This window comes from Eurosta solidaginis, chromosome 4 (genome assembly GCF_040869045.1).
Source record: "Eurosta solidaginis isolate ZX-2024a chromosome 4, ASM4086904v1, whole genome shotgun sequence".
Classification (NCBI taxonomy): Eukaryota; Metazoa; Arthropoda; class Insecta; order Diptera; family Tephritidae; genus Eurosta; species Eurosta solidaginis.
Window position 1 is genome coordinate 265,584,312 of NC_090322.1, and position 27,947 is coordinate 265,612,258.

At 36.7% G+C, this 27,947-nt stretch overlaps 2 protein-coding genes across 2 annotated transcripts; one reads left to right on the top strand and one right to left on the bottom strand.

Annotated features, from left to right (window-relative positions):
- The first annotated feature begins 1,069 nt into the window (after positions 1 to 1,069).
- Positions 1,070 to 6,228, top strand: LOC137251408 (antigen 5 like allergen Cul n 1-like). The gene is given in 2 exon segments (XM_067785899.1): positions 1,070 to 1,925; positions 5,769 to 6,228. Coding segments are annotated over 2 exon segments (1,089 nt in total). The 5' UTR covers positions 1,070 to 1,146; the 3' UTR covers positions 6,079 to 6,228.
- Positions 6,229 to 6,894: 666 nt separating this feature from the next.
- Positions 6,895 to 19,909, bottom strand: LOC137251407 (pneumococcal serine-rich repeat protein-like). The gene is made up of 3 exons (XM_067785898.1): positions 19,894 to 19,909; positions 19,703 to 19,785; positions 6,895 to 14,254 (listed from the first exon to the last, which is right to left on the bottom strand). The coding sequence occupies exon 3, from the start codon at positions 14,200 to 14,202 to the stop codon at positions 8,962 to 8,964; it is 5,241 nt and encodes a 1,746-aa protein (XP_067641999.1). The 5' UTR covers positions 14,203 to 14,254; positions 19,703 to 19,785; positions 19,894 to 19,909; the 3' UTR covers positions 6,895 to 8,961.
- Between the last annotated feature and the right edge of the window lie 8,038 nt (positions 19,910 to 27,947).

A 27,947-nucleotide genomic window follows, 5' to 3' on the forward strand; every position in this document is an offset into this window, starting at 1 on the left:
AGAGTGAAAGATCCGCCTTTCAAACCTCTGCCAGACTGTCAAAAAATCGTACTCCTAGAGTTCTGAGTCATCTTGCTTTCAGTCCTGACATCGGCAGAGAAACGGATGAATCGACTCATGTTCCTGTCGGTGCATTGCTGCAAATCGCAATGACCTGTGATGAGACGCGTAAGAACCTTCTCTGCCGATTTATGTACCCTGAGATGGAAGATAGATCCTTTCTTATCCAAACATGGCCATAAGGACTCATCCCGCTTGATCCACAGCAGAGTCCGTTGCCCCAAACTCATATTCCTGGATTTTCCTCAGGACAGTGGTCCGAAACTGTCCGCCTCGCTTATGTTCATTTCGAAACTTTTCCTGGACGCCTCATCTGCAAATTCATTCCCTTCAATAACGCTGTTCCCCGGGATCCAGCAAATGGAGTTATTTAGGTGCCTTACGGACACCAACTTTATCACCTTAAGAGATATCTTACTCTCTCTGCTGTGCATCCGTTTGTACTCTTGTTCTCTCTCATTCCTACCGCTCCCTCGACAAGCTCATTGACATTCCACGTCATTACTCTTCCCCTTTAAATCGTCACTTCTGGTTAACTTCGTTATAAATTTCAGAGAGATTCTTATGCTCGACAGGGCTGTGGGAAGACCACCGTTACTTACCGAGGGGTCGTGGGATCATGGAGCATCCAATGGTTGAAAATCATCCCATAGGCATGCATATCACACTGGATTAGAGCCCGTTATATTTTCGGCTCCTGTTTTCCTGCCTTTGGAAATAAGTGTTGTTTACGTTACACGCTCTGGGGTACTTTGGAAACAAAACTGGGATCCATTGGTCCCGGTTTAGAAACCGGATGCGCTGTCCTTCTTGGTTCTTGTAAGAACAGTGCTGTTCGATTTGTCAATGTACCGGTTTTTACGCGTCCAATTCCCCTGTTCCGTGCATCACTTGCCTAAACAGCATCATAACAAATCTACATATCTACAAAGATCAGATGCTGGCGGCCACTTATCATCAGCTTTGGAAGAATATTGTTTTCTAAAAATGTTAACAATTGAATAACCCCGATTCAGTCGTGTTGTATTTGCGGCTCAGAACGTTACGAAATTTACAAAAACGGAGAAATAGAAATAAGCTCTTAAAATGCTTCGCGGCAAGTTTTTGTTTCCTACGGTCTTTACTTTATTACTAGCGCATCGTTCGTTTGCAAACGCAGAAACAACAACAAAAACAACTAGTAAAATACCAATAGAACATAAAGCAATAAAAACAATTCCTGTAACAGCGGCACCACCAATTGTTCCTAGTAAAGAAATAACAAAAGGATTAACCACAGAAGCACCAGCCAATGCTTTAACAAATACAAAAAGCAGCCTTCCTACAGTTCCTCCAGCAGGCCGCATTACGGCAGCGAATACCGCTGTTGCGAACGTATATTGCATGCCATCACTTTGTGAACTGTACAATGGCAGTCATATATTGCAAGTTCAACACATCGGCTGCAACAACAAGAACAACAAAATTGGTGCTTTTGGTCCAGCCTGCGGCATTAAACCGCATCTGCTCTATATGAGTCAACGACGACGTCAGTTTATCTTGGATATGCATAATTTGGCACGTGAACGTATTGCTTCCGGTCAACTGGAGGGCTAACGTTCGGCTGTTCATATGCCAATGCTTAAATGGGATGATGAACTGGAATATTTAGCGACGTTGCATGTGAAACGCTGTCAATTTGGACATGATCAATGTCGCAATACGCCGCGTTACCAATGGAGTGGTCAAAATATTGGTTACTTTTGGATTGGTCGTGAATTCAAATCACATGCCAAACGCATAAAATCGTTTATATTGAATTGGTTCAAGGAGTACAGGGATGCAAATCAAACATTTATCGATAAATATGCATCGCATCCAGAAGGGTGAGTCTTGTTTTGGAGGGAACCGAAAGCAAGAAACTTTATTTTATGCTGAATTTATGGAAGAAGTGCGCGATCAATTCTGTATTGTGAACAGGTACCGATCTGATAAGATCCAATCAGTTTTTTTACCATAGGCTCCGCTCTTTCTAACAATACGTTATATAAAACCACGAATCTATAGCTGAGAGGTAAACAGTTGTAACTCAACTTTTGACCCAAATATAGTTAATTTCATTTTTAATCTTTACCATGTCTTCTTGACCGTCTGGCCAAATATCGTGGCTCAGATATTGATGGTTTATATTTTTAAATTTGAAAATGTTATATATCCATGTATCATTGAGGTAAATAATTTTCTTCTATTACCCATTTTTTATCATATGCATATGCGATTACAGACACATTTAACTGTTAACCAGAAAAAGCGATTCGGTTTGTTACGGATAACAGCCGATATCCAAGAACAAAAAACAGCTTTCTCAGTGAGATATATCGTTAGCTTAATGTGAAAATTTGCTAAGTCACTTTTTTGAAAAATTGTATGTTTATGTAGTTTTAAAACTGAATTCATAATACATCGATCACAAGAAAAAAATATTTTAATTTTTAATTTTTACGTGCTGTTTGCAATGATGTGTAAATGTGCTAAGTCGTCAACTGTTCAAAAAGAATGTGCTAAGTCAACCAGTCAATAATATCAATCTGAATTACTAGTCATTTCTTTGTGCGCGCATTTTATTAAACGGTTTTATTTAGCTTGAGTTTACAGGCCGCATGGCCGCATGCACGGCTGCACGGCCGTTGTGAACGAATCTTGTAATTGAAATTTAAGTAACTTCCCGATAAGCTAAAAGCATGAAACATGGAATATAGTTCAGAACCCGATGACAATGCAATAATAAGAAAAAAATCGCCGCTAGGTGGCGCATGGATCGAGATATTCACAAAAATCGTATTTGTGTCCCGATTTGGCTCATATTTGGAACACTTAATACATACAAGAATTGAAAGCGACCTATCAAAAAAAAATCGCCGCTAGGTGGCGGAAGGATCGAGATATTCACAAAAATCATATCTGTGGTACGATTTTGCCCATATTTGGAACACATAATACATAGATACATGAATAGAAAGCGACCTATGATGCCCGATTTGGCTCATATTTGGAACAAATATTGCATACAGTTCGGTAGAAGTGACATCAAAATATTTTGGAGTTGGAGGAGGGACAAGCATACGTGGCGCAGAGTCGAGTAAAGTCTATGGAAGGATTATGTATTGAGGACTTAGGTTGTAACAAATTGTCAGGAAAGAGTCTTTGTAATAATGAGTCACTAAATGAACTAAAAAGAATGAGAAATAATAGGCAATTAAATAAAGACTAAAAACTTGAAAATAAAATAATTAAAAAAATTTTTTTTAAGTTAAACGGTTTTATTGAAAACAATACTTACATGAAGTAATAATAATACGAAAAGCTAGAAAATAATTAGGTAGGTCCTAGGTACTAGTCATCACACTCCTTATCAATCTATGGCGTTGATCAGACAATTAACAGTTTTGAAAAAAGAAGGTTATTTCAAAAGTTATTCATTTTTTTTCGCCTCCTGTAAAATTCGTAAAAGTTGACTTAGCACATTTTCACATTAAGCTAACGATATGTATATTTGAATTTTTTCGGTCTCTCTTAATGATTTTTATTTTCTAATGCTTTTTTTTATCACTCAGATCGTTTAGTGTGATTTATTGCCTAAGGTTTTTTTAACTGTTTTTTGGTGATCAAAATAGGTTTCGGGAAGGGTAAATCTCTCGTCCACTCAGTCAGAATTTACATTTCGTAAACTTAACAGGGGGTTATAATAAGGGTTTGCAAATAATTATTATTCTACAAAATTTAAACCAGACAAATCATATTACGTCCCGATCGTATACTTTTGGTGTCATGCAGAAACTATTTTCTGGACCATTTTTAGATGACTTCTGGACTATTCGGTGTTCATTTTGGTATCACTTCGAGACTGTATTTGAGACCACTTCATGGTTGTTTTAGTTACTACTGCCAAATCAATTTCCATATGTTCTTGGGAACATTTCGGGACTATTTGCACGATTATTTCGGGACTATTTTGAGATCGTTATAGAATCATCTTGGGATCATACCGAAGCCATTTGGTGACTATTTTGAGATCATTTTGGTACTGTTTCGGAATCATTTGGCAAGGTTCCAAAAAATTAATTTATGAATACGAAAAATCATCGGGCTGTTATTATTGGCTTGTAATCGGTACATTGTTGGTTTATCATCAATAAGTTAAAGGCTTGTTAAACATAACAACTGAATAAAATGATTTCGATATATTATCAGTGAGTTGTTGACGTGCTATTAGTTGTTATCGAAAAACTATTGATTTGCTATTGAAAAGTATCAATTTTTATAAAAATTTTATCGATAGGTTATCGACTACATATCGATTTGTTATCGCAAAACTATCTATTTGTTATAGAAAAGCTGTCGATTTGTTGTAGGAAGAATATCGGTTCGATGTTGCCGAAAAAATTAATCGATAGCCCCATATTTTTTTCAATAAAAAATCGATAACTTTTTGATTATTGACTTTTGATCGAGCATTGATCGTTAACATTATGCTATCAAGCCTATATTTTTCGATGGAAAATTGATAACTTTTCGATAGCAAATCGGAAACGATTAAGCACATTTTCTGCACCGCTCTACACTAACCCGGTTAAGGCTCCAGCTGTTAGGCGTGACGCAGGTATCAGTCCTACAAACATTCTAGTATTCGCCTACAGGATCGAGTTATTTTGTAACATAGGTCCTGGTTTCCGTTATTGTCTTTCAGTTTAGTCGTTCAGCAAACTTTTGCTATCACTATTGTCTGTCCGGCCAGTTCTACCTTATCTAACCTAAAAATTTATCATAACATGAAGGGAGTACCTTAAGTGTAACCTGACTGCCGCTTATTAGCCACTTTACAAGTTAATTTCTGCACATTTGGTGATTGCATGATTGAAAAACGGCCCGAGGAAACAGAAATTTTGCACCCATTGGTGTACTATACAAGCATACGCCAGAGGCGTACCAAGCTTTGGCTCCCCATTTTACTACAGCTTTTTCAAACCTTTTACTTCATATTAGTAGACGTATTAAACATTTGAATTTTTACCACGCTCTAATAAACCATTGTTAAATATTGTAACAAATTTAGGGAAATTCCGCTTATTCCAAACCTTCTGCTAACGTTCGAATAGCTAAACTGTTGAATAAATAACTCCAATATTCAATAATACAAAATGGTATTTATTAGACTACTTTGAAAGTACTTCACAATTACACTTATACTTCACAACCAATAGCGTGCTTAAATCAAAACTGATTACTGACTACTCAGCTTCTGCTGCTTTTACACTCTCTGACCCGAATGTCTAGATGTTTCTTCTTCTAGCATTTCTACTTGGTTACCAGCTATATGCGTGTTTATTTGTAGTTTATAGTCTCTCGCATACCCATATGCGTGTGTTTATGTGAGAACTACTTCGACTGATGACTACATCTGTGTGTGAGTTATCTCTTCGTTGCCTTGTATGTATTTGGTAATTGATGATTAATGTGTTCATGTAGCTTGCTTTAATGTTTTTTTTGTTGTGCATTTACTTAGTAACAGCTTAGTGATGGTAATATTGGTTACAATATAAACATTTTTTTAAGTATGCAGTATGTACTAATTGGCGATCTATAAAAAACTTAATTCTGTAACCTACACGCATGCATCCTTTAGAAGTGCTGTGATTAAATACATATTTTCAATTTTCTTTATTTTATAGTAAAAAAATTGGTCATTTCACAATGTTGGTATCGGATCGAGCGCACCGTGTGGGTTGTGCCGCCGTACGCTATCGCGAGCCCCAACAAATCAACGACATGAAACTATTGATGACTTGTAACTATGATTTTACAAATGTGCTAGGTGAGCCAATATATCAAAAAGGACCTGCGGCTAGTAAATGTATTTATAAAGTAAGTGAAAAATATCCATCATTATGCGATTGGAAAGATGCTGTTTACGATTACCACAGTGAAGAGAGTGTAGAAGGCGATAATGATAATGCGATTGATAGTACATTTGTAAATTAGAATAGTTATTACCGAGTGTATCTAAATTATTAAAAAATTGTTACTAATAATCATTGTTATAACTTTTGCACATATATTTTTATTATTTACGAATATAAGATTATACTCCGGGGATAAATAAATTAAGTTACATATGTAATTTGAGCTTCAGTTTTTTGGTTGTTTTATTTGAAGTTTGTACTTTGGACAGTTCTAATATAAGTGATTAAAGTGAGTACCTGTACCGCGGTTCTAATTGCGTGATCAGCGGACCAACGAAACAGCTCCATGTTCCATGCCCAAGCCAAACCGTTGGTACTAAATTAGCTTGTAATCGGGCGTATAATCACAAGGTCTTACTTTGGTAAGATACAGGGTCTATCAAAACAAAAATCTCCAAATCTCTCGAATATGTTTCTACAAGCTTTTTAGCCTTTAAATCAATTTCATCTTCTTCCATGAGCATTACTTGACCAATGAAATGTACCAGAAGCAATTTTGTCTCCAAGTGCACTTGTCAATTCATCAATAACAGGAAGAAAAGCTTCCGTGCGGAATTTGTCTCTAGCTGATAGTTGTACTGCCGAACCTTGAGAGTCAAGGGATTGCAAGCGAACTCTTATAGACTCACTGGTCTTTTAAAACTTTTTAGCAGCCTCTACGTATGTATCGAACATATCTCTTTTTGTCTCTTTTTGATTTTACAATTGATAGCAGAGATTTTTGATGCTAGTTGGCTGGATTTCAGGCTTGTTACAAAAAATTTGGAATTCAATATTCCTTACTTCTTCCAGAGTGGTTTATAATCTTTCTTCCCATTATCACCCCATGTATCACCAATGCTGTGGACGCTGGTTATAAACCAATTGCTTATTCGGTTCGACGAAGGACCAGTCAAGCTTATGTCATATGCAGATTACGTTTCTGCCATCATAAGCGACAGATGCCTAACAAATCTCAGCTCTCTGATGGATCAGGCACTTCGGGATGTACATGCCTCGGCATCTGGAGTATGGTTAACCGCCAACGCGGAAAAACCAGATGTAGTCTAAGCTTGGAGGGGTCACTCTACAGGAAAGATATAGCACAAAGTATCTTGGAGTTATACTAGATAATAAGTTGTCGTGGAAACTCCATGTGGAATAAATAGCGAAGAAAGCCCCCGCGGCCCTCTATGCATGCAAAAGGATGCTAGGTTGCACGTGGGGCCTATCACCCAAACTCCCTCATTGGGTATTTACGGAGACTGTCAAACCCATACTTTACTATGGGGTTCTTGTTTGGTGGACAGCCACACAAAAAAGTACGTATACCAAAAAACTTGAGAGTGTATGGGGAGTATCAATGATTGGCATAACGGGAGCCTTAAAAACTACCCCGACAGCAGCGTTGCATGCCATTCTACACATCCCGCTTGCAGACCTAACGCCCAACAAGGCTTAATACCTGTAGGCAGCTTGAGTTCAGGCCTTATGGCCACAGCAGTATAGCGCCATCTAATATCGGGCAAACGGAATATAGGGTCCCGTGTCTGAGCTTCGAAAGAAATATTTTTTTTTTTAGCCGGAGGGTTGGTGCCGGGGTGCAGAAATGGCATAACATGCTATACACGTCTATACGGATGGTTCCAAATTAATGGAAGGGGTTGCGTCTGCTGTTTACTGTGTCGAGCCAGAATTTAGTAGATCCTACAGGCTGCCAGATTATTGCAGCGTTTTTCAAGCAGAAACGATAGCAGTGAAGAAAGCAGCAGATAATCTGGAGGAAGCGTGCTTAAGCTGCAGTCGCGTCAATTTATATATTGATAGCCAGGCTGAGATTAAAGCAATAATCTCACACAGTACTTCATCAAGAAGTGTTGAGGAATGCAAAGAAGCAATGGAAAAACTTCGCTCAGGCCGGACTATACATCTTTACTGGGTTACCGGTCATAAAGGGATAGAAGCTAAGGAAAAGGCGGATGAGTTGGCAAAGGAGGGTGCAACACTTGCTGAGTCCACGATAGATGGCCCAATCCGTTTGGGATAAATCAAAAGGAGACAGGAGTTGCATATGATCCATCAAGCAGGAAAGGCGTGGAAAAAAGCGTGGGGCTGCAAATTTCTGTGATCATGTGCAAAGCCTACGATATTATAAAAGTGGCTCATATCTCTGAAGATAGAAGATTAAGGCTCACGATGGGCATACTGACTGGACACTGCCTTCTGGCGTTACATGCCTATAAGTTAGGCCTAGTCAGTAACAGCAAGTGTAGGAAGTGTGAGCTGCAGGTTTACCACGTTCTGTGTTCAATCCTGCGCTCGCCAGGTCTAGGCTCCAGCTATTAAGGGCGGCAGAGTTGCCAGATCTTTAGGCAGCAATTAAGCTAGGCCCTAGAAAACTTCTAGTATTCGCCAAGAGGACGGAGTTATTCTATAGCATATGTCCTGGCCCCGGATTGGGGTTCTTCCCTTTGGTAATCAAACATATTCTGTTAACACTGTGTCAGTCTATGTAAGGTCTTTATTGACAGCCCAGTTCAACCTAACCTAACCCCATGTTTAGTAAAAAAATATGCGCACGGGTTTTAATATTATCGTTTTTTCTTTTAATCTTTTTTTCGGATGCGAATAAGGAACATATACATACATAGATATTTACATATAGTGTACAAAACTGTCTTAGGTCCTGTTTTTCGGTGCGAATTTTAACTCCAGTTAAAATTGGCCAGAGTTCAACCCTGCCACTTCGGCTGCTTAAGCTGAGATGAACAGCAACATTTTTTGTTATTTTATTTATTATTATTTTTTTAACCGGACCTTAAAATTTATCGCACGCCTTAATCCAAATAGCTCATTGTATTGAGCCCCTCAGACTAGTTAACATGAAATAAATGTGCATAATGTATTAATACAATAAAATGTATTAATCAATAAAAGTAGAATTCTCACCGTAACTGCCTTGGTTTAAAATCGACAGAACAACAAAAAAATTGCAAAAATTATGATAATACGGTTCTTCTGGGGTATAGTAAGCACCCAGCGCTGGAAGTCCCTCCGTACTGTAAGAGACTTCAGAAGTTGTGCTGATCTCAGGGTATTCAGAGGTTGAAGATACTTCTTCTGTTGAACTTTCTCTGGTACTAAAGGACGGGTCGGATGATGTATCACTTTCAGAGGTTGAAGATGAAGATAGATCCGATGATGTGCTACTTTCAGGGGTTGTAGAGGTTTCTTCTGTGGTATTTTCCTCAGCACTGGTAGCTGATTCACTTGGAGTACTGCTTTCAAAAGTCGAAGAATTGTCTGTTGCTGTGCTAGTTTCAAGCGTAGAAGACGAAGAGCTGGCGTTTGTGGTGCTTAGCTCGCTACTCGAGGAAGGCTCGAATGATGTGCTACTTTTAAAGGTTGAAGATGACGAACTTCCTCCCATAGTACTTCCTTCGGTACTAGTTGATGCAACCGATGACGTACTGATTTCAGAGGTTGAAGATGAAGAGCCTTCAGTTGTCGTACTTTGCTCTGTACTAGAGGATAATTCAGAGGAGCTACTACTTTCGGACGTTGAAGATGAAGGGCTACTTTCTGTTGTACTTCCTTCGGTACTAGAGGGCGGATCAGATGATGTGCTTCTTTCAGAAAGTGATGAAGAACTTTCCTCTGTTGTACTTTCCTCGGTACTTCCAGAATTTGAAAATGACGAATTTTTTTCTGTTGAACTTTCTTGGGTACTAGAGGACGATTCCGACGAGCTACTACTTTCGAAGATTGGTGATGAAATGCTTCTTCCTGTTGTGCTGCCCCCGCTACTAGAGGATGATGCAGATGATGTGCTGCTTTCAGAAATTGAAGATGAAGAACTTCCGTCTGTTGTACTTTCCTCAGTAATAGAGGTTGATTCAGATGAGCTTCTACTTTCGGAGGTCGGAGATGAAGAGCTTCTGCCTGTTGTACTCTCCTCGGTGGTAGAGGATAGCTCAGATGAGGTGCTACCTTCAGAAGATGATGAGGAAGAAATTTCTTCGGTTGTATTTTCCCCTATACTAGAGGATGATGCAGATGATGTGCTCCTTTCAAAAGTTGGAGATGAAGAACTTTCGGCTGTTGTACTTTCTTCAGTACTACTTTCGGAGGTCGAAGATGAAGAGTTTCTGTCTATTGTGCTTTCCACGGTACTAGAGGATGATTCAAATGAGCTACTACTGTCGGAAGTTGGAGATGAGGATGCAGAACTTTCTTCTGTTGCAAATTCATCGGCACTAGAGGATGCATCAGAGGAGCTACTGCTTTCGGAGGTTGGAGATGAAGAGCTTCTGTCTGTTATGATTCCATCGGTACTAGAGGATGGTTCGGATGATGTGCTGCTTTCAGAAGATGAGGAAGAAATTTCTTCGGTTGTACTTTCGCTGATAGTAGAGGATGATGCAGATGATGAGCTACTTTCAGAAGTTGAAGATGAAGAACTTTCGGCTGTTGTACTTTCCTCAGTACTACTTTCGGAGGTCGGAGATGAAGAGGTTCTGTCTGTTGTGATTCCATCAGTACTAGAGGATGGTTCGGATGATGTGCTGCTTTCAGAAGATGATGAGGAAGAAATTTCTTCGGTTGTACTTTCCTCGATACTAGAGGATGATGCAGATGATGTGCTGCTTTCAGAAATTGAAGATGAAGAACTTCCGTCTGTTGTACTTTCCTCAGTAATAGAGGTTGATTCAGATGACCTTCTACTTTCGGAGGTCGGAGATGAAGAGCTTCTGCCTGTTGTACTCTCCTCGGTGGTAGAGGATAGTTCAGATGAGGTGCTACCTTCAGAAGATGATGAGGAAGAAATTTCTTCGGTTGTATTTTCCCCTATACTAGAGGATGATGCAGATGATGTGCTACTTTCAAAAGTTGGAGATGAAGAACTTTCGGCTGTTGTACTTTCTTCAGTACTACTTTCGGAGGTCGAAGATGAAGAGTTTCTGTCTATTGTGCTTTCCACGGTACTAGAGGATGATTCAAATGAGCTACTACTGTCGGAAGTTGGAGATGAGGATGCAGAACTTTCTTCTGTTGCAAATTCATCGGCACTAGAGGATGCATCAGAGGAGCTACTGCTTTCGGAGGTTGGAGATGAAGAGTTTCTGTCTGTTGTGATTCCATCAGTACTAGAGGATGGTTCGGATGATGTGCTGCTTTCAGAAGATGATGAGGAAGAAATTTCTTCGGTTGTACTTTCCTCGATACTAGAGGATGCTGCAGATGATGTGCTACTTTCAGAAGTTGGAGATGAAGAACTTTCGGCTGTTGTACTTTCCTCAGTACTACTTTCGGAGGTCGGAGATGAAGAGGTTCTGTCTGTTGTGCTTTCCTCGGTACTAGAGGATGATTCAAGTGAGCTACTACGGTCGGAAGTTGGAGATGAGGATACAGAACTTTCTTCTGTTGTAAATTCCTCGGTACTAGAGGATGCAGCAGAGGAGCTACTGCTTTCGGAGGTTGGAGATGAAGAGCTTCTGTCTGTTATGATTCCATCGGTACTAGAGGATGGTTCGGATGATGTGCTGCTTTCAGAAGATGAGGAAGAAATTTCTTCGGTTGTACTTTCGCTGATAGTAGAGGATGATGCAGATGATGAGCTACTTTCAGAAGTTGAAGATGAAGAACTTTCGGCTGTTGTACTTTCCTCAGTACTACTTTCGGAGGTCGGAGATGAAGAGGTTCTGTCTGTTGTGCTTTCCTCGGTACTAGAGGATGATTCAAGTGAGCTACTACGGTCGGAAGTTGGAGATGAGGATACAGAACTTTCTTCTGTTGTAAATTCCTCGGTACTAGAGGATGCAGCAGAGGAGCTACTGCTTTCGGAGGTTGGAGATGAAGAGCTTCTGTCTGTTGTGATTCCACCGGTACTAGAGGATGGTTCGGATGATGTGCTGCTTTCAGAAGGTGATGAGGAAGAAATTTCTTCGGTTGTACTTTCCCTGATACTAGAGGATGATGCAGATGATGTGCTACTTTCAGAAGTTGGAGATGAAGAACTTTCGGCTGTTGTACTTTCCTCAGTACTACTTTCGGAGGTCGAAGATGAAGAGTTACTGTCTGTTGTGCTTTCCTCGGTACTAGAGGATGATTCAAGTGAGCTACTACGGTCGGAAGTTGGAGATGAGGATGCAGAACTTTCTTCTGTTGTAAATTCCTCGGTACTAGAGGATGCATCCGAGGAGCTACTGCTTTCGGAGGTTGGAGATGAAGAGCTTCTGTCTGTTGTGATTCCACCGGTACTAGAGGATGGTTCGGATAATGTGCTGCTTTCAGAAGATGATGAGGAAGAAATTTCTTCGGTTGTACTTTCCCTGATAGTAGAGGATGATGCAGATGATGTGCTACTTTCAGAAGTTGGAGATGAAGAACTTTCGGCTGTTGTACTTTCCTCAGTACTACTTTCGGAGGTCGAAGATGAAGAGTTTCTGTCTGTTGTGCTTTCCTCGGTACTAGAGGATGATTCAAGTGAGCTACTACGGTCCGAAGTTGGAGATGAGGATACAGAACTTTCTTCTGTTGTAAATTCCTCGGTACTAGAGGATGCATCAGAGGAGGTACTGCTTTCTGAGGTTGGAGATGAAGAGCTTCTGTCTGTTGTGATCCCATCGGTACTAGAGGATGGTTCTGATGATGTGCTGCTTTCAGAAATTGAAGATGAAGAACTTTCCTCTGTTGTACTTTCCTCAGTACTAGAGGTAGATTCAGATGAGCTTCTACTTTCGGAGGTCGGAGATGAAGAGCTTCTGCCTGTTGTACTCTCCTCAGTGGTAGAGGATAGGTCGGATAATGTGCTACTTTCAGAAGATGATGAGGAAGAATTTTCTTCGGTTGCATTTTCCCCAATACTAGAGGATGATGCAGCTGAGCTATTGCTTTCGGCGGCTGTACTAAAGGATGGGTCAGATGATGCGCTACTTTCAGAAGTTGAAGATGAAGAACTTTCGGTTGTTGTACTTTCCTCAGTACTACTTTCGGAGGTCGGAGATGAAGAGGTTCTGTCTGTTGTGCTTTCCTCGGTACTAGAGGATGATTGAAATGAGCTACTGCTGTCGGAAGTTGGAGATGAGGATGCAGAACTTTCTTCTGTTGTAAATTCCTCGGTACTAGAGGATGCATCAGAGGAGCTACTGCTTTCGGAGGTTGGAGATGAAGAGCTTCTGTCTGTTGTTATTCCATCGGTACTAGAGGCTGGGTCGGATGATGTGCTATTTTCAGAGCTGAACGATGAAGAGCTTCCTTCGATTGTACTTTGTTCAGTTCTAGAGGTTGATTCAGATGAGCTGCTATTTTCGGAGGTTGGAGATGAAGAGCTTCTGTCTGTTGTGATACCCTCATTTCTAGATGGGTCGATTGATGTGGTTCTTTCAGATATTGAAGAACTTTTTTCTGTTATATTTGCGCCGGTACTAGAGGATGATTCAGATGAGCTACTACTGGCGGAGGTTGAATCTGATGAGCTTCCGTCTGTGGTACTACTTTCGGAGTTCGAAGATAGAAAGCTTTCTTCTGCTGAAATTTCCTCTGTACTGGATGATGATTCAGATGAGCTACTACTTTCACTGGTTGAAAATGAAGAGCTTTCTTCTGTTGTACTTCCCTCAGTACTTGAGAATGGGTCGAAAGATGTGCTACTTTCAGATGTTGAAGATGAAGATTTTTCTGCGGTTGTTCTTACTTCTGTACTTGGGGATGTATCGGATGAGCTACTACTTTCAAAGGTTGTAGATAAATTAATATCTTCTAATGTACTTGTAATTGTTGTACTCAGCTCAGTGCTAGAAAATACTTCTTCTGTCGTTGGTTTACTCAATGTCGTATATTTTGGTGGATCGTAATAATCAGTATTATTTCCTAAAGTCATTGATTCGCCCTTAAGAGGTTCGTTGTAAGGTGGTTGATATATGCTGGAATTACTTTCTGTAGGTTTTTTCGTTGTTGTTGTTGGTTTCTTATAACCATTCTGTTGGGAAGAAAGATATCTGGCATAAGATTGTGAAGTTGTTTTGTTTTGACAATTAGCTCGAAACTGTAGGACTAATTTGAAGGGACCCATCCCACTGTGCAAAATGCTGTGATGTTTAGGTACTGGCATATCAGCTCCTAGTGCAATTAATAAGCAGAACACGAGCATGTGTTTCTTCATTATGTTGTGACCTTCGATGGCACTCAAGTGGTTTCCAGGACTTTATGGCAACCTGAAATATTAAAAAAAAAAAATATGAACTATTTGTCAAAAAATCCGCAACTAAGGTTAGAACCTCGTTTGTTTTAACTATAACTATGTGACACTGTGTTTATGATGAACTACATTGCACATATGTACTACCACAGAAAGGAAGGACTCATCGATCTCAAGCTTTTGACCTCAACCATTGCAAAACAAAGCTCGGCCAAAATCTCTTTGGAGTACTATTCGTTTTCTATTTATTTATTTATTTTATGAAATTCAGGCCTCGGCGACTTTGCGGTAGAGCTGGATTTCGATTCGAATCTTAATCGGTCTTTTTTTTAGAAATGTAGAATCGATTTTTTTTTTAAATCGTTCGATTCTTTAGGCATAGAAGTTTTCATCACTATATACTTTACGGACGCTTGAGGAAATACATATTCTGTATTTTTTTTATAAATTTAGCTTTATTGTGTTGGTTTCTTCGAGAGAAAGGAGAAAGATGAAGAAATTTCTTCGCACTTCTGGCAAGCAATATATTGAGCATGTGTTTATCTATTTTGTTGTTGTTGTTGTTGTTGTTGTTGTAGCGATTAGGTTACTCCCCGAAGGCTTTGGGGAGTGTTATCGATGTGATGGTCCTTTGTCGGATACAGATCCGATACGCTCCGGTAACACAGCACCATTAAGGTGCTGGCCCGACCATCTCGGGAACGATTTATATGGCCACATTAAACCTTCAGGCCATTCCTCCCTCCCCACCCCCAAGTTCCATGAGGAGCTTGGGGTCGCCAGAGCCTCGTCTGTTAGTGAAACGGGATTCGCCGCTCGAAGGTGAGGTTGACAATTGGGTTCGAGAAGCTATATATTGCGCTACACAACCCCTTGAATCCCTATCTATTTCATCATATCTATTTTGTGTTATGATATTGTGTTCAATACGAAATGAAAACTAATTAATACCATATTTTTAGATTCTAGTAAGCCAATTGAAAGTGACCCTGAAAGGGAATTCAATCTTATAAGTAATCCAAAGATTCGCAGATCTGTTGTCTGGAAGTACCATATATGTAATACTCCTATATTGCTAATAGAGAATGCTCGCAATGTGTTTTGAATACGAAATCAAAACAAGACAGCCTATAAAATTTTTGTGATTGTAGCAGCATAAGTATGACAAGGAAAAACTTAAATTTATGTACATTCGATTATTGAATACAAAAACCAAAACGTTTAAACAGCAATATATCGGAGCTCTGATGTTTGGCAATGTACCTAGCTTTTTGTAGCAATATAGGAGTTTTACATATATGGGAATTACTTTAGTCAAGTGCAGGGCGATTCTGCGAAATGCAAATCGTGCGGAAAAAATTGCAAAACAGGTGGAAATACAACCAATTTGTTAAATCGCTTGAAGCGGTCACATCCAACGTTGATGGAAATGTCTTCATCAACAGCTCCTTTAGAATATGCAACCCTTTAGGATTGTCGAAGATAACGGATCTTTTACACAATGCTTGGATCCTCGGTACGTTTTGTCTTCACGAGTAACATTAAGAAGCACACTTTTAACAAGTATATAAAATCAATACTTTTTATGACATAGACAGCAGCAAACACTAAAACAGAAGTGGCAATTTTTATGAAATCTCCTCAATTAAGTTCCTTATTCTTTTTTATTTTCAATAAGCTAAGAAAATACTTCCATAAAGTTTTTAATTGAAACTACGCAAACCATGACACAAATTGCCGTATGTTGTCAATTGAAAGTTTCGTATGCCTCATTGATTAAAAAGCTGCAAACGTATACTTCCTTTTTATATGACGCTGAACATAGATGGATTCTAATGCCGTAAACGAAGCGAGAACATCATACATATTGTAATAATAAGTATTAAAGAAGAAAGTGTATTGGTTACTGTTTCCAAGGTTGGGTTCCCTACCCTTTAAGTAAAAGATGCAAAAAAACACAAAAAGTATGACATCTCGGTAAAAACTATACTAATTATCTCACTCGGAGGAAAGGATCAAGATCCATGTGGCATTTATTGATGCTTCCAATTTTGTCGGCAGGCAACGAAACGAGAGAGAAACTCTCCAGCTTTATTTGTCGGGAAAATTGTGTAAATGTTTAATTACGTAAGCAAGTACTCTGTTACAAAGAATAAGCAAAATTTAAATAAACTTTGTTTGATTCGATTTAATCGATTAAATCGATTTTTTTCTTGAATCGAATCGAAAAAATCGATTCTTAAAAAAATTGAATCGAATCCAGCTCTACTTTGCGGCAGCCAAGATACGCACACTCCTCTCTGCAGAGAATAAAGTGCACGCAGTGACCCAAGGAATGTTTGAGATTGAGAAGCTGCTATCACAACAGATATCTGTTGAATACTTCATTCGCGTTTCATACCTTCTGATTGAAATCGGTCTTTGAAGTGGGAGTGGGAATGGGTTTGGGATGGGGAGGAAGACAAATAATAAGAAGAAAATTAGAAGATAAAATCGTAGAAGATGGGATAGAGAGTGATTTGGTTTTCGGGCGGAACATTATTTTTTGATGAAAATGTTGTTACTGCTTAATAACCTTGCTTCTGCGAGCGGGTCAAACGCGAAAGTATAAGGTTGGCTGATTGCATCAACTCTTTTGTAAAATATCTTGCGACGAGCACATGCCTTCTGATAAAAGTTTTAGTGTGCTCTATCCAATTCATGAAAAAATTTACCTTGCAGGTCGCCCTAATTAATTGCAAAAGACTGGCATACGTCGACAAACTGATTGATGTCTTTCAGTGCGCTTTCTGATCTGGTGAGTCACTGGAGAAGACTCACGATAAGAGAATTGGCGTAAACCATCGTTCTTGTCGACTTCAAAGCTGCTTTTTATACCGCGAAATTTAGTTTCTTTATGCTGCTATGTCTAAATCTAAGTTCTGATGAAGATCAGCTTCCTAAGGATAGTGATGGACCTTTCCAAGCCATTTGAAACCAAACTATTCTGCCTTCGATGTCAGCAGTTGCCTGTGCGTATATATTTTAGTTCCGAATCATCTCATACGGCATCAAATTAACAAATTGCGTTTAAAAAATATGTCTCAATATTACGGTTGGCCTTTATTTGAGTAATCGTGTAAATTAAATAATCGATTGATGATTTTATCGATTAATTGATCAAAGTTTTGATTAATTAAAAGGGAACACTACTTGTATAGTATTAAAAATGGTTAATCGTAAATTGTTTTTTGCCCAGGTTATTATTATTAGACCTTGTTGATAGAATAACATTAGTTAGTCACTTTATTAATTATGAATTTATTCAAAAAGGCCATTACTTTATTAATCTCCTTTTTGATTATTCACTAAACCAATTACTCTAGAAAACTTCCTTTATGATTAATCGCAAATAAAAACAAGTAAAGTTGTCTAAGTTCGGATGTAACCGAACATTATATACTCAGCGTGAGCTTCAATTGTACATTTCATTTCAGATAATTCAAAACTATTTTTTGCTAGATTATAGCTTATTATTCTAGTCTACGACCCTTTGAAACTTGTTTTATATCTAAGTTGCTGTGGTTTTCAACTATTTTTTCTAGAAATATTTTCTACTATAGAGAAAATTTGTGTACCCAATTTTATTACGATCCGTTAATTTTTCTTCGAGTTATGGCTCCCGAAACATAGAAAATTGCTTAGTCATAAAAGGAGCGGTGCCACACCCATTTTAAAAATTTTAGTGATTTCCAATTTAATGTTATATGTTAGAAAGTAAAATTCTATTGATACAAAGCTCTTTTTCGCTAAGATATAGCCTATTATTTTCGTCTACGACCTTTTTAAAAGTCTTTTATATAAAAGTGGGCGTGGTCTTTAACCGATCTCGTTCATTTTTTCTAGAAATATTTCCCGCTATAGGGAAAATTTGTGCACCCAATTTTATTACGATCCGTTAATTTTTCTTCGAGTTATGGCTCCCGAAACATAGAAAATTGCTTAGTCATAAAAGGGGCGGTGCCACGCCCATTTTTTTTAATTTGAAGTTTTTCCTATTTACTGTTATAAATCCACTTGGGAAATGAAGTGCCATTGATATAAATCTTTTATATAAAAGTGGGCGTGGTCCTTAACCGATTTCGTTAATTTTTCTTCAAAGCATTCCTTATAGTAAAGGCAACCTCTCTGCCGAATTTAGTTACGATAGGTTTAACGGTTTTTGATTTATGATTAATAATATTTGTAAAATTGATTTTATCACAAGTGGCCGGTGCCACGCCCATTTGAATTTTTATCAAGAGGCTCAATATCAGTTCACACGTCAAATTTCAACAGGTGTATTAATTACTAAATAATCAGGTTTTTTGTGTTTTCCAAAATGTTATATATATAAAAAGTGGGCGTGGTTATCATCCGATTTCGCTCATTTTCAATACCAATCTATTCTGGGTCCAGATAAACTCGTGTACCAAATTCGGTGAAGATATCTCAATATTTACTCAAGTAATCGTGTTACCGTGGTGTCATGGTAGCGTGCTCCGCCTACCACACCGAATGCCCTGGGTTCACACCCCGGGCAAAGCAACATCAAAATTTTAGAAATAAGGTTTTTCAATTAGAAGAAAATTTTTCTAAGCTGGGTCGCCCCTCGGCAGTGTTTGGCAAGCACTCCGAGTATATTTCTGCCATGAAAAGCTCTCAGTGAAAACTCGTGCGGAATCGGCATAAAAACAAGTAGGTCCCGTCCCGCCAATTTGTAGGAAAAATTAAAAAAAGGGGCACGACGCAAATTGGAAGAGAAGCTCGGCCTAAAAATCTCTTCGGAGGTTATCGCACCTTACATTTATTTATTTATTGTGTTAACGGATGGACGGACGGACGGACATGGCTCAATCAAATTTTTTTTGATACTGATGATTTTGATATATGGAAGTCTATATCTATCTCGATTCCTTTATACCCGTACAACCAACCGTTATCCAATCAAGGTTAATATACTCTGTGTGCAAATCACGCTGAGTATAATTAGGCTATTAGTTGAGTAATATGGAGAGTGATTTATCAAAATTATGTACAATCAATTAATCGCACAACCAATCTTTTCTTCACAATTGCGGAATTGAGTACAGAAACGTCAAGGCTTCAAATAAATACACACACAAAATACACAGAACAACTTTTTGAAATTCGTTGCTGTAATTTTTATTACACCACTTATCATCTTTCACCTCACATACATTGTACATATGATTGTATGTATGTATAGTTATATTAATACAAACACAATTTTTTTTAAATGGCTTTCGAAGTGAAATGAAATTACACGCAATGCGTTTGCGGACTCTGAACGGGTTATAAGTTATTATACATTAGAAAATAAAATGCATACAATAAAGGTACTTAAATTACTCCCTGATATTACATAGTTATTTATTTACAGAACACTTTGATAATTATTTATATTGAGATAATAAAAAATTACTTTTGTTTTAATTCACGTTTCCCAAAATCGACTTGTATTTATTATTTAATTTGCGCGTTTTCGCGTCGACTTCCCTCAAGCAACTGGAATCAAATTTTTAATTTTCTTTATTTAATTATATTTATTTTCTATTGCACAATAATAACAACAAAAGAATACATATTTTTGGAATAATGCATTTACGTACTTACATATATATTTTTGTCGTTTCACATTTTTTTGTGCTTAGTCTCCTCAACTTTAATACAAAGCACGCTTTAAATTTCAAAATTGTTTTTAATGCCTTGTTTTTGAACGTGGTTGTTTGGCATTTTAACTAGCATCTCCCCTCTAGCCTCTGGATAAGCATTAAGGGGAAATCTAAATAGATGTTTGAAGTTGTTTTTGATTCAGATGTGTATGTAATAGAATTGAAAAACTATCGATATTCGCACTATCGATCGTATTGGGTATTATTAAAAACGATCGCAACCATCGATGGTACTAACGAATTCTAACAATAGCTGAGTTCCAATGAGTACTGATATAGATCCCGAAAAAGATTTAACTTGCAAATGCCACAACAACTTTGTGATTCTAAAATTAATCCGTTTCGATTTCGGATCCACAGGTATCTGTGTTGAATACATTTTTTGTTGATTACGTTTTTTGTAGTAGAGTTTTGACCGCTCATCCTTTTTGCTTGATAGTCCTTGCAGAGTGGCCGATATTTACCAAATTGTTTCGCTTGACACCTCCTAAATTTTGACTTTACATCTTAGAACAAATTAACCAGGTATAAAGTAATTACATTACATTCAGTTTATACCATGCTAGAAAAACGGTACATTTGTATTTTGCCTACATATCTAAAACAGAATATGCAAAATGCAAATCCCAAAGAATCTTTGCACATTATTCCTGACGGAAATAAATTTGTTTATATCAGCCTGCAAACGATTATTTCTAGAACACAAACGCGCCTTTTGATACTTCCCCCAAGGTTTTATGGACGTGTTTTAACTACCGATCGCGGTTGTTAAGTATTAGTTTTCTTTTTTTATGCAAAACCCCACATAATATTACATAGAATATATAACGCATTAGTTTGAAAATTTGTTTTGAACTTGAAAATTAAATTTTAGGGGAGGCTCGGGAAAAAAGTGTGTAAATAACAGTAACCTTACCATGTGTCAACATGAGTTGAGCGCTGACGTCTCCCGTAGAATGGATCCGGATGTTCCGGTGAGATTTAATCGCTATCCAGAGCTGGAAAGCTCTTTGGAACGCCCAATTTGTAACCCTCGTGGCGGTCAAGTATCGATTATGTCTGAAGTTATCGATAATATCGATAGTCCGTCAATATTTTTTCCAGCTCTAGTACACAATAAATAAGGACATATGTATTTATAAACGATATTTTTTCAAATAATTAAAAAAAAAAAAATTTGAATAACTTAAATACGTACATATATACATGTATATGTACACATGGCACAAATGCTCCAACTCTGTGGACACTAAAAAATTATGGAAAGGAAATGAAAAACGCTGAAATTTTTTATTTCAAACAGCACGTGTATTAAGATGTCGGATGTAAGTTGATTTGTTAGTATAAAAATAAGTATAGTTTGGTTTTACCAAAAAAAGGAACTTAAGCTGACTTCATACACGTTGGGGGGAAAAAAAAAGTTCCAAGTGATTACTTGTGAAGAAAGCGGAACCTGAAATGAGTCAATTTGTATAAAGCGATTGTTTTCAACATCAGGGACCGGAACTGTTATACCTTTTATAATATAATTCCTTGCAAAACTATTAATTTTGGACTCTTAATACATATGGGGTATTCCGTCCCATTTCGACCAATTTTGAACCCGACCCCTTTAGAATTGGCTGAAAGTTTTTCTTCTTTTTCTAGCTTGCGAAACACGTTTTTCAGAATTTTTTCAAATTTTTTCATCCAACTCAAAAAAAGTTATGAATTTAAAAAAAAAACACCGTTTTTGTTTTCAAAATGCTATAACTTTTTCAAAAATTGACCGTTTGGGATCTTTTTTTTTTAAATTTGTTTTTAAATGTACTTTTCGGAAAAAATACAAAAAAATGTTTAATCTTTTTTTTTTTAATTTTTCAGTTTTTCGAGATTTTTTGAATTTCGCTTTTTTTTTCTCATAACAAACTTCAATCAATTCTGCAATCATCCCCACTAATCCCGGAGTGGCCCGATTTTTTTTTTATATTTTTTTTTTTTTATTTAATTGAAAACAAAATTTTCAAAAATAAAAATTTTTTTTTTAATCAATTTTATTTATATAACAAAAAAATGTAAGGAAATGATTTTTAAGTATTCTTTTCTTTAACCAGGATTAATGCTGGACAGCGAAAGCGTGTCATTTTAATCGTAGATTACAATAATATATAAAGAAAAGAATACTTAAAAATCATTTTCTTACAGTTTTTTGTTATATAAATAAAATTGATAAAAAAAAATTTTTATTTTTGAAAAATTTTTTTTCAATTAAAAAAAAATATAAAAAAAAATCGGCCCACTCCGGGATTAGTGGGGATGATTGCAGAATTGATTGAAGTTTTTTATGAGAAAAAAAAATGGCGAAATTCGAAAAATCTCGAAAAACTGAAAAATTTTTAAAAAAACTTTAAAAATTTTTTGGTATTTTTTCTGAAAAGTACATTTAAAAACAAATTTAAAAAAAAAACATATCCCAAACGGTCAGTTTTTGAAAAAGTTATAGCATTTTGAAAACAAAATTTTTTTAGTCGGATAAGCCGTTTCTTTGTTATCAAACGGGACTTTTATTTTGGCCTTAAAAAATAAAAGTCCGGATTTAACTTTTATTTCCGGACTTTAATTTTTAAAAGTCCGATTTTAACTAGTTCTATCGGACTAAAAAAATAAAAATACAGATTTTACTTTTATATGTGGACTTTTATGGAAAAAGTTCGAAAAATAAAAAGGATGCATGATTCGACATGATATTGCTATAGTGATACCTGGGAACTCAAACATTTTCACCTAGGAAAATTTTTTGAACAGGACTTTTTCAACTCCGAAAAAAAAAATAATTATTATTTTCCGTCCCTGTTCAACATTGTTACTAGCAGAATAATATTCATCGATATATGTAATACCCATGGCTCGACTATATGGTTGGCTCATCTGTACAATAGCAAAATATGTCTGTTCAAATTGTCAAAAACTGTGTATTAATGTTGGTGCGAATGGTATGGAATTGAAACATAAAAATTAGCAGTTTTTGTATGTGTAAGAAAATGTTGCCAATGTGTTGATTTCATTTTGAGTTTGCCATCTCCTTTTGACAATCCCATCGACCATGCAAGGAAATAAATAAAATCAGCTGATAAGATGACCCAACCATATAATTGAACCATGGTAATACCTCTGAGAACCAGGGAACGTTTTTTATAATTATTTTTCTATTTTCAAATCAAAAAGTCAGATAGGAGGACTTGCGCTATTTGATATATGTATATCTCAAATTACTTTTATTATAAAAGTCTCAAATAATAATTAGTAATCGATATTTTTATAAAATTTGAGAAAAAAATTTTTAAATTTGATTTTTATTAATATTAAAATTGGTTTTTTGACTATTTTTATAATTGAAGAAAGCTAGAAATCGAAAGACGAGGAAGCTCAGCACCCACGAAACATGTTCACAGAAATACTGTCTCCCATAGGGTAATAAAAATGTCATTACCGATACGAATACGCCCTATTTGGAAAAGTTGTGGTATCTCTTTACTGATAGTTATGCGATTGTTTTTAGGATAAATTTCCGATAACTTCCGGACTATTATTTCTTGATTAGCCCAGGGTTATTCCGGAATAATTTTGAGATTATAATATACATAGTTTTTTGGTATCGTATAAGAGTAGTTTTGAGACTATCTCTGGACTTTATCCGGACTATTTCTGGATAACTTCGGAGCTTTTTCGGGACTGTTTACTACATTGATTCGAGACTATTTTTATAATAAAAGTCAAGTTTTGGCTATTACTTTTGAGTTTTATTATGAAAGTCGACTTTAAAATAGAACTGAGAATTTAGCTCCTTACAGTGCCTAGGATCTAGGAAAATTTTGTGATAAAGGGTCACCTTTGAAAGATAATAATTAAAGAAAACATTTGGAATATTGCATGTACGATTTTATGAAAAAAACAGATTGCCTCTCTCATGACTATCACTCGACTATCTCATCCATTTTAGTCTTCGTCCATATCTCAGGAGCATTCAGCAATGAGATAAATATAAAAACTCAAGTAAGAGGAGTTTAATCCAACTGTCTCAGCCACCTTGAATGTTTTAAAGCTCACTTACCTTTTCTTCTGTTTTTTAAATCGGTTATAAAAAAGTTTAGAGCATTTTTATACTCAGTTGAGCAGAGCTCACATAGTATATTAACTTTGATTGGATAACGGTTGGTTGTACAGGTATAAAGGAATCGAGATAGATATAGACTTCCATATATCATAATCATCTGGATCAAAAAAAATTGATTGAGCCATGTCCGTCCGTCCGGCCGTCCGTCCGTTAACACGATAACTTGAGTAAATTTTAAGGTATCTTGATGAAATTTGGTATGTAGGTTCCTGAGCACTCATCTCAGATCGCTATTTAAAATGAACAATATCGGACTATAACCACGCCCACTTTTTCGATATCGAAAATTTCGAAAAACCGAAAAAGACGGATAAAGCGATGAAACTTGGTAGGTGAGTTGAACTTATGACGCAGAATAGAAAATTAGTACTTTTAAAAGAAGGTAATTTAAAACTTTTGCAAGCTGTAATTTGGCAGTCGTTGAAGATATCATGATGAAATTTGGCAGGAACGTTACTCCTATTACTATATGTATACTTAATAAAAATTAGCAAAATCGGAAAACGACCACGCCCACTTTTAAAAAAATTTTTTTTTAAGTCAAATTTTAACAAAAAAATTTATATCTTTACAGTATATAAGTAAATTGTGTAAACATTCAACTCCAGTAATGATATGGTGCAACAAAATGCAAAAATAAAAGAAAATTTCAAAATGGGCGTGGCTCCGCCCTTTTTCATTTAATTTTTCTAGGATACTTTTAATGCCATAAGTCGAACAAACATTTACCAATCCCTGTGAAATTTGATTGGGGCTTAGATTCTGGGACCATAACTTATTTCTGCGAAAATGGGCGAAATCGGTTGAAGCCACGCCCAGTTTTTATACACAGTCGACCGTCTGTCCTTCCGCTCGGCCGTTAACACGATAACTTGAGCAAAAATCGATATATCTTTACTAAACTCAGTTCACGTACTTATCTGAACTTCGTTTTGTATTGGTATACAAAATGGCCAAAATACGACTATGACCACGCCCACTTTTTCGATATCGAAAATTACGAAAAATGAAAAAATGCCATAATTCTATACCAAATACGAAAAAAGGGATGAAACATGGTAATTGGAAAATTTAGAAAAAACTTTGTAAAATGGGTGTGACACCTACCATATTAAGTAGAATAAAATGAAAAAGAAGAAAAGAAAGAGTCACCCCCAGTCCACCTTTATGGCGATATCTCGAAAAGATGTCCACCTATTAAACTAAGCCCCACGCCCTTTTAAAATATTCATTAACAACTTTCATTTGATACCCATATCGTACACCTGGTCCACCTTTATGGCGATATCTCGAAAATGCGTCCAACTTAAGCCCCACGCCCTTTTGAAATACTCATTAACACCTTTCGTTTGATACCCGTATTGTACAAAGACATTCTAGAGTCACCCCTGGTCCACCTTTATGGCGATATCTCGAAAAGGCGTCCACCTATAGAACTAAGGCCCACGCCCTTTAAAATACTCATTAGCACCTTTCGTTTGATACCCATATTGTACAAACGCATTCTAGAGTCACCCCTGGTCCACCTTTATGACGATATCTCGAAAAGGCGTCCACCTATAGAACCAAGGCCCACTCCCTTTTAAAATGCTCATTAACCCCTTTCATTTGATACCCATATCGTACAAACATATTCTAGAGTCATCCCTGGTCCACCTTTATGGCGATATCTCGAAAAGGCGCCAAACTATAGAACTAAGCCCAACGCCCTTTTGAAATACTCATTAACACCTTTCGTTTGATACCCGTATTGTACAAACGCATTCTAGAGCCACCCCTGGTCCACTTTTATAGCGATATCTCGAAAAGGCGTCCACCTATAGAACTAAGCCCCACGCCCTTTTGAAATACTCATTAACACCTTTCGTTTGATACCCATATTGTACAAACGCATTCTAGAGTCACCCCTGGTCCAGCTTTATGGCGATATCTCGAAAAGGCTACCACCTATAGAACTAAGGCCCACTCCCTTTTAAAATGCTCATTAACACCTTTCATTTGATACCCATATCGTACAAACAAATTCTAGAGTCAACCCTGATCCACCTTTATGGCGATATCCCTAAATGGCGTCCACCTATAGAACTATGGTCCAATCCTTCATAAAATACTCTTTAATACCTTTCATTTGATACACATGTCATACAAACACATTCCAGGGTTACCCTCAGTTAATTTTCCTACATGGTTATTTTCCCTTATGTTGTCACCATAGCTCTCAACTGAGTATGTAATGTTCGGTTACACCCGAACTTATCCTTCCTTACTTGTTACACTTGCATTTATCTAAAATAAACCCACAAAAGTTAATCTTTACATTCACACATGTCCCATCCCTAGGTATTACCTGTCAAATCTGTCTATCACTCATCTTGTTTAGGGTTTTTTTTTTGCGTTTGTCTTTTATTTCGTATTTCTATTTAGAGATGAAACCTTTTTTTAAGTGTAAGAAAGAGAACCGGCATCTCTTACTTAATTACCGGTTACAAGTTATGTACAAATCTGAATATAATCTCATTATATACAAATATCGTCTTGAAATGTATTTTAAAAAGGGTCAATAAATTAGAATTCAGAGAGGGTAAGTTAAATTTTTTAACGTTTTACAAGTTCTAACATCAAAATGATTTCCAATACTACATTTACATTTGCGGCATATGCGCACTTTCAAATGAGTAATTTCAAGTAGGTTCGATATTTCCAAACTTGCATTAAGTTTAATATTTCTTACAAGACTCTACTGCCAGGGCCCTAATCCATCACAAGAAAATGCACTTGCGTAATTGATTGAACAAAATAATGATGAAAAATCACATAGGAGCAGGCCAAAAAATAGCACTGAAGATGGCGCAATGTCGGTTTGCCTCCAAAGCAAGTTCTACAAGGGATGATAGAAACTCGTTTCAATTATCTAAATAACAAAACAAAATGTTCTTAAATTTAAACATTTTTAATCATCTGGGTTATGATATTTGAATATATTTAATCAAAAATTTGGAAAAAAAATTGGATTGCTAATGAATTAATAATTTTTACAGCCGACTGGTCAAAAGAAAAAGTTGCCAAAGGCTATGTTGAAAGGGTCTCGGATGAATTTCTATCCGACCACACATTCATCCCTTTATTTTGGTTTTAAGAAACTCTTTTTTTCCTGGAAATTTCCAAATTTGTGTTCACATAGTTTTTATTTACTAACCGAGCTGTTGCCCCTAAAAGTATACTTGCCGTTGCATCAAACAATGAAAAATTAATACAGAACTCAAAAAGCCAGTTTCTCAGAACTAAAATATATATAACAGGATTATATTCTTTTTCGTGCCTAACTCCTAATTGATAATTAAATAACTAGATTTTTCATACAAATTTTTCCTTTCGATAATCGGTAACTGGGAACAAACTTTAGTGATGCCGATTTTTTACATAGAAAAAGAACCACCTCTAGGATGTTGAATATAACAAATCTACTACTGTCTAACTACAATTTTAGAATATAAACCAGGACATACGCAAAAATAATGTTATTACCAAAGATTAATATTTTTTTTTAGTTAACAAATGATTAAGTGAAGCGTCCATTTAGCAAAAAGCGTCCATTCCATTTTACAAAGGGAAGAGCAAGGAACGTTATGGTTATATTCAAGTTTTATTTGAACGAAAATTTTTCTTAAATAAAATATGAATATCTGTTCTGAAGCTCCTTTGTTTGCTGAACACTATTGACATATGGCTCAAATATTTCATCATATCAGAGTCATAAAGGACTCCTATATGATCTTATTCCTGAGGCTCATATTTCTTACTTATTTCGGACTCATATCGGATTCCTTAACTATGTTTGAGGG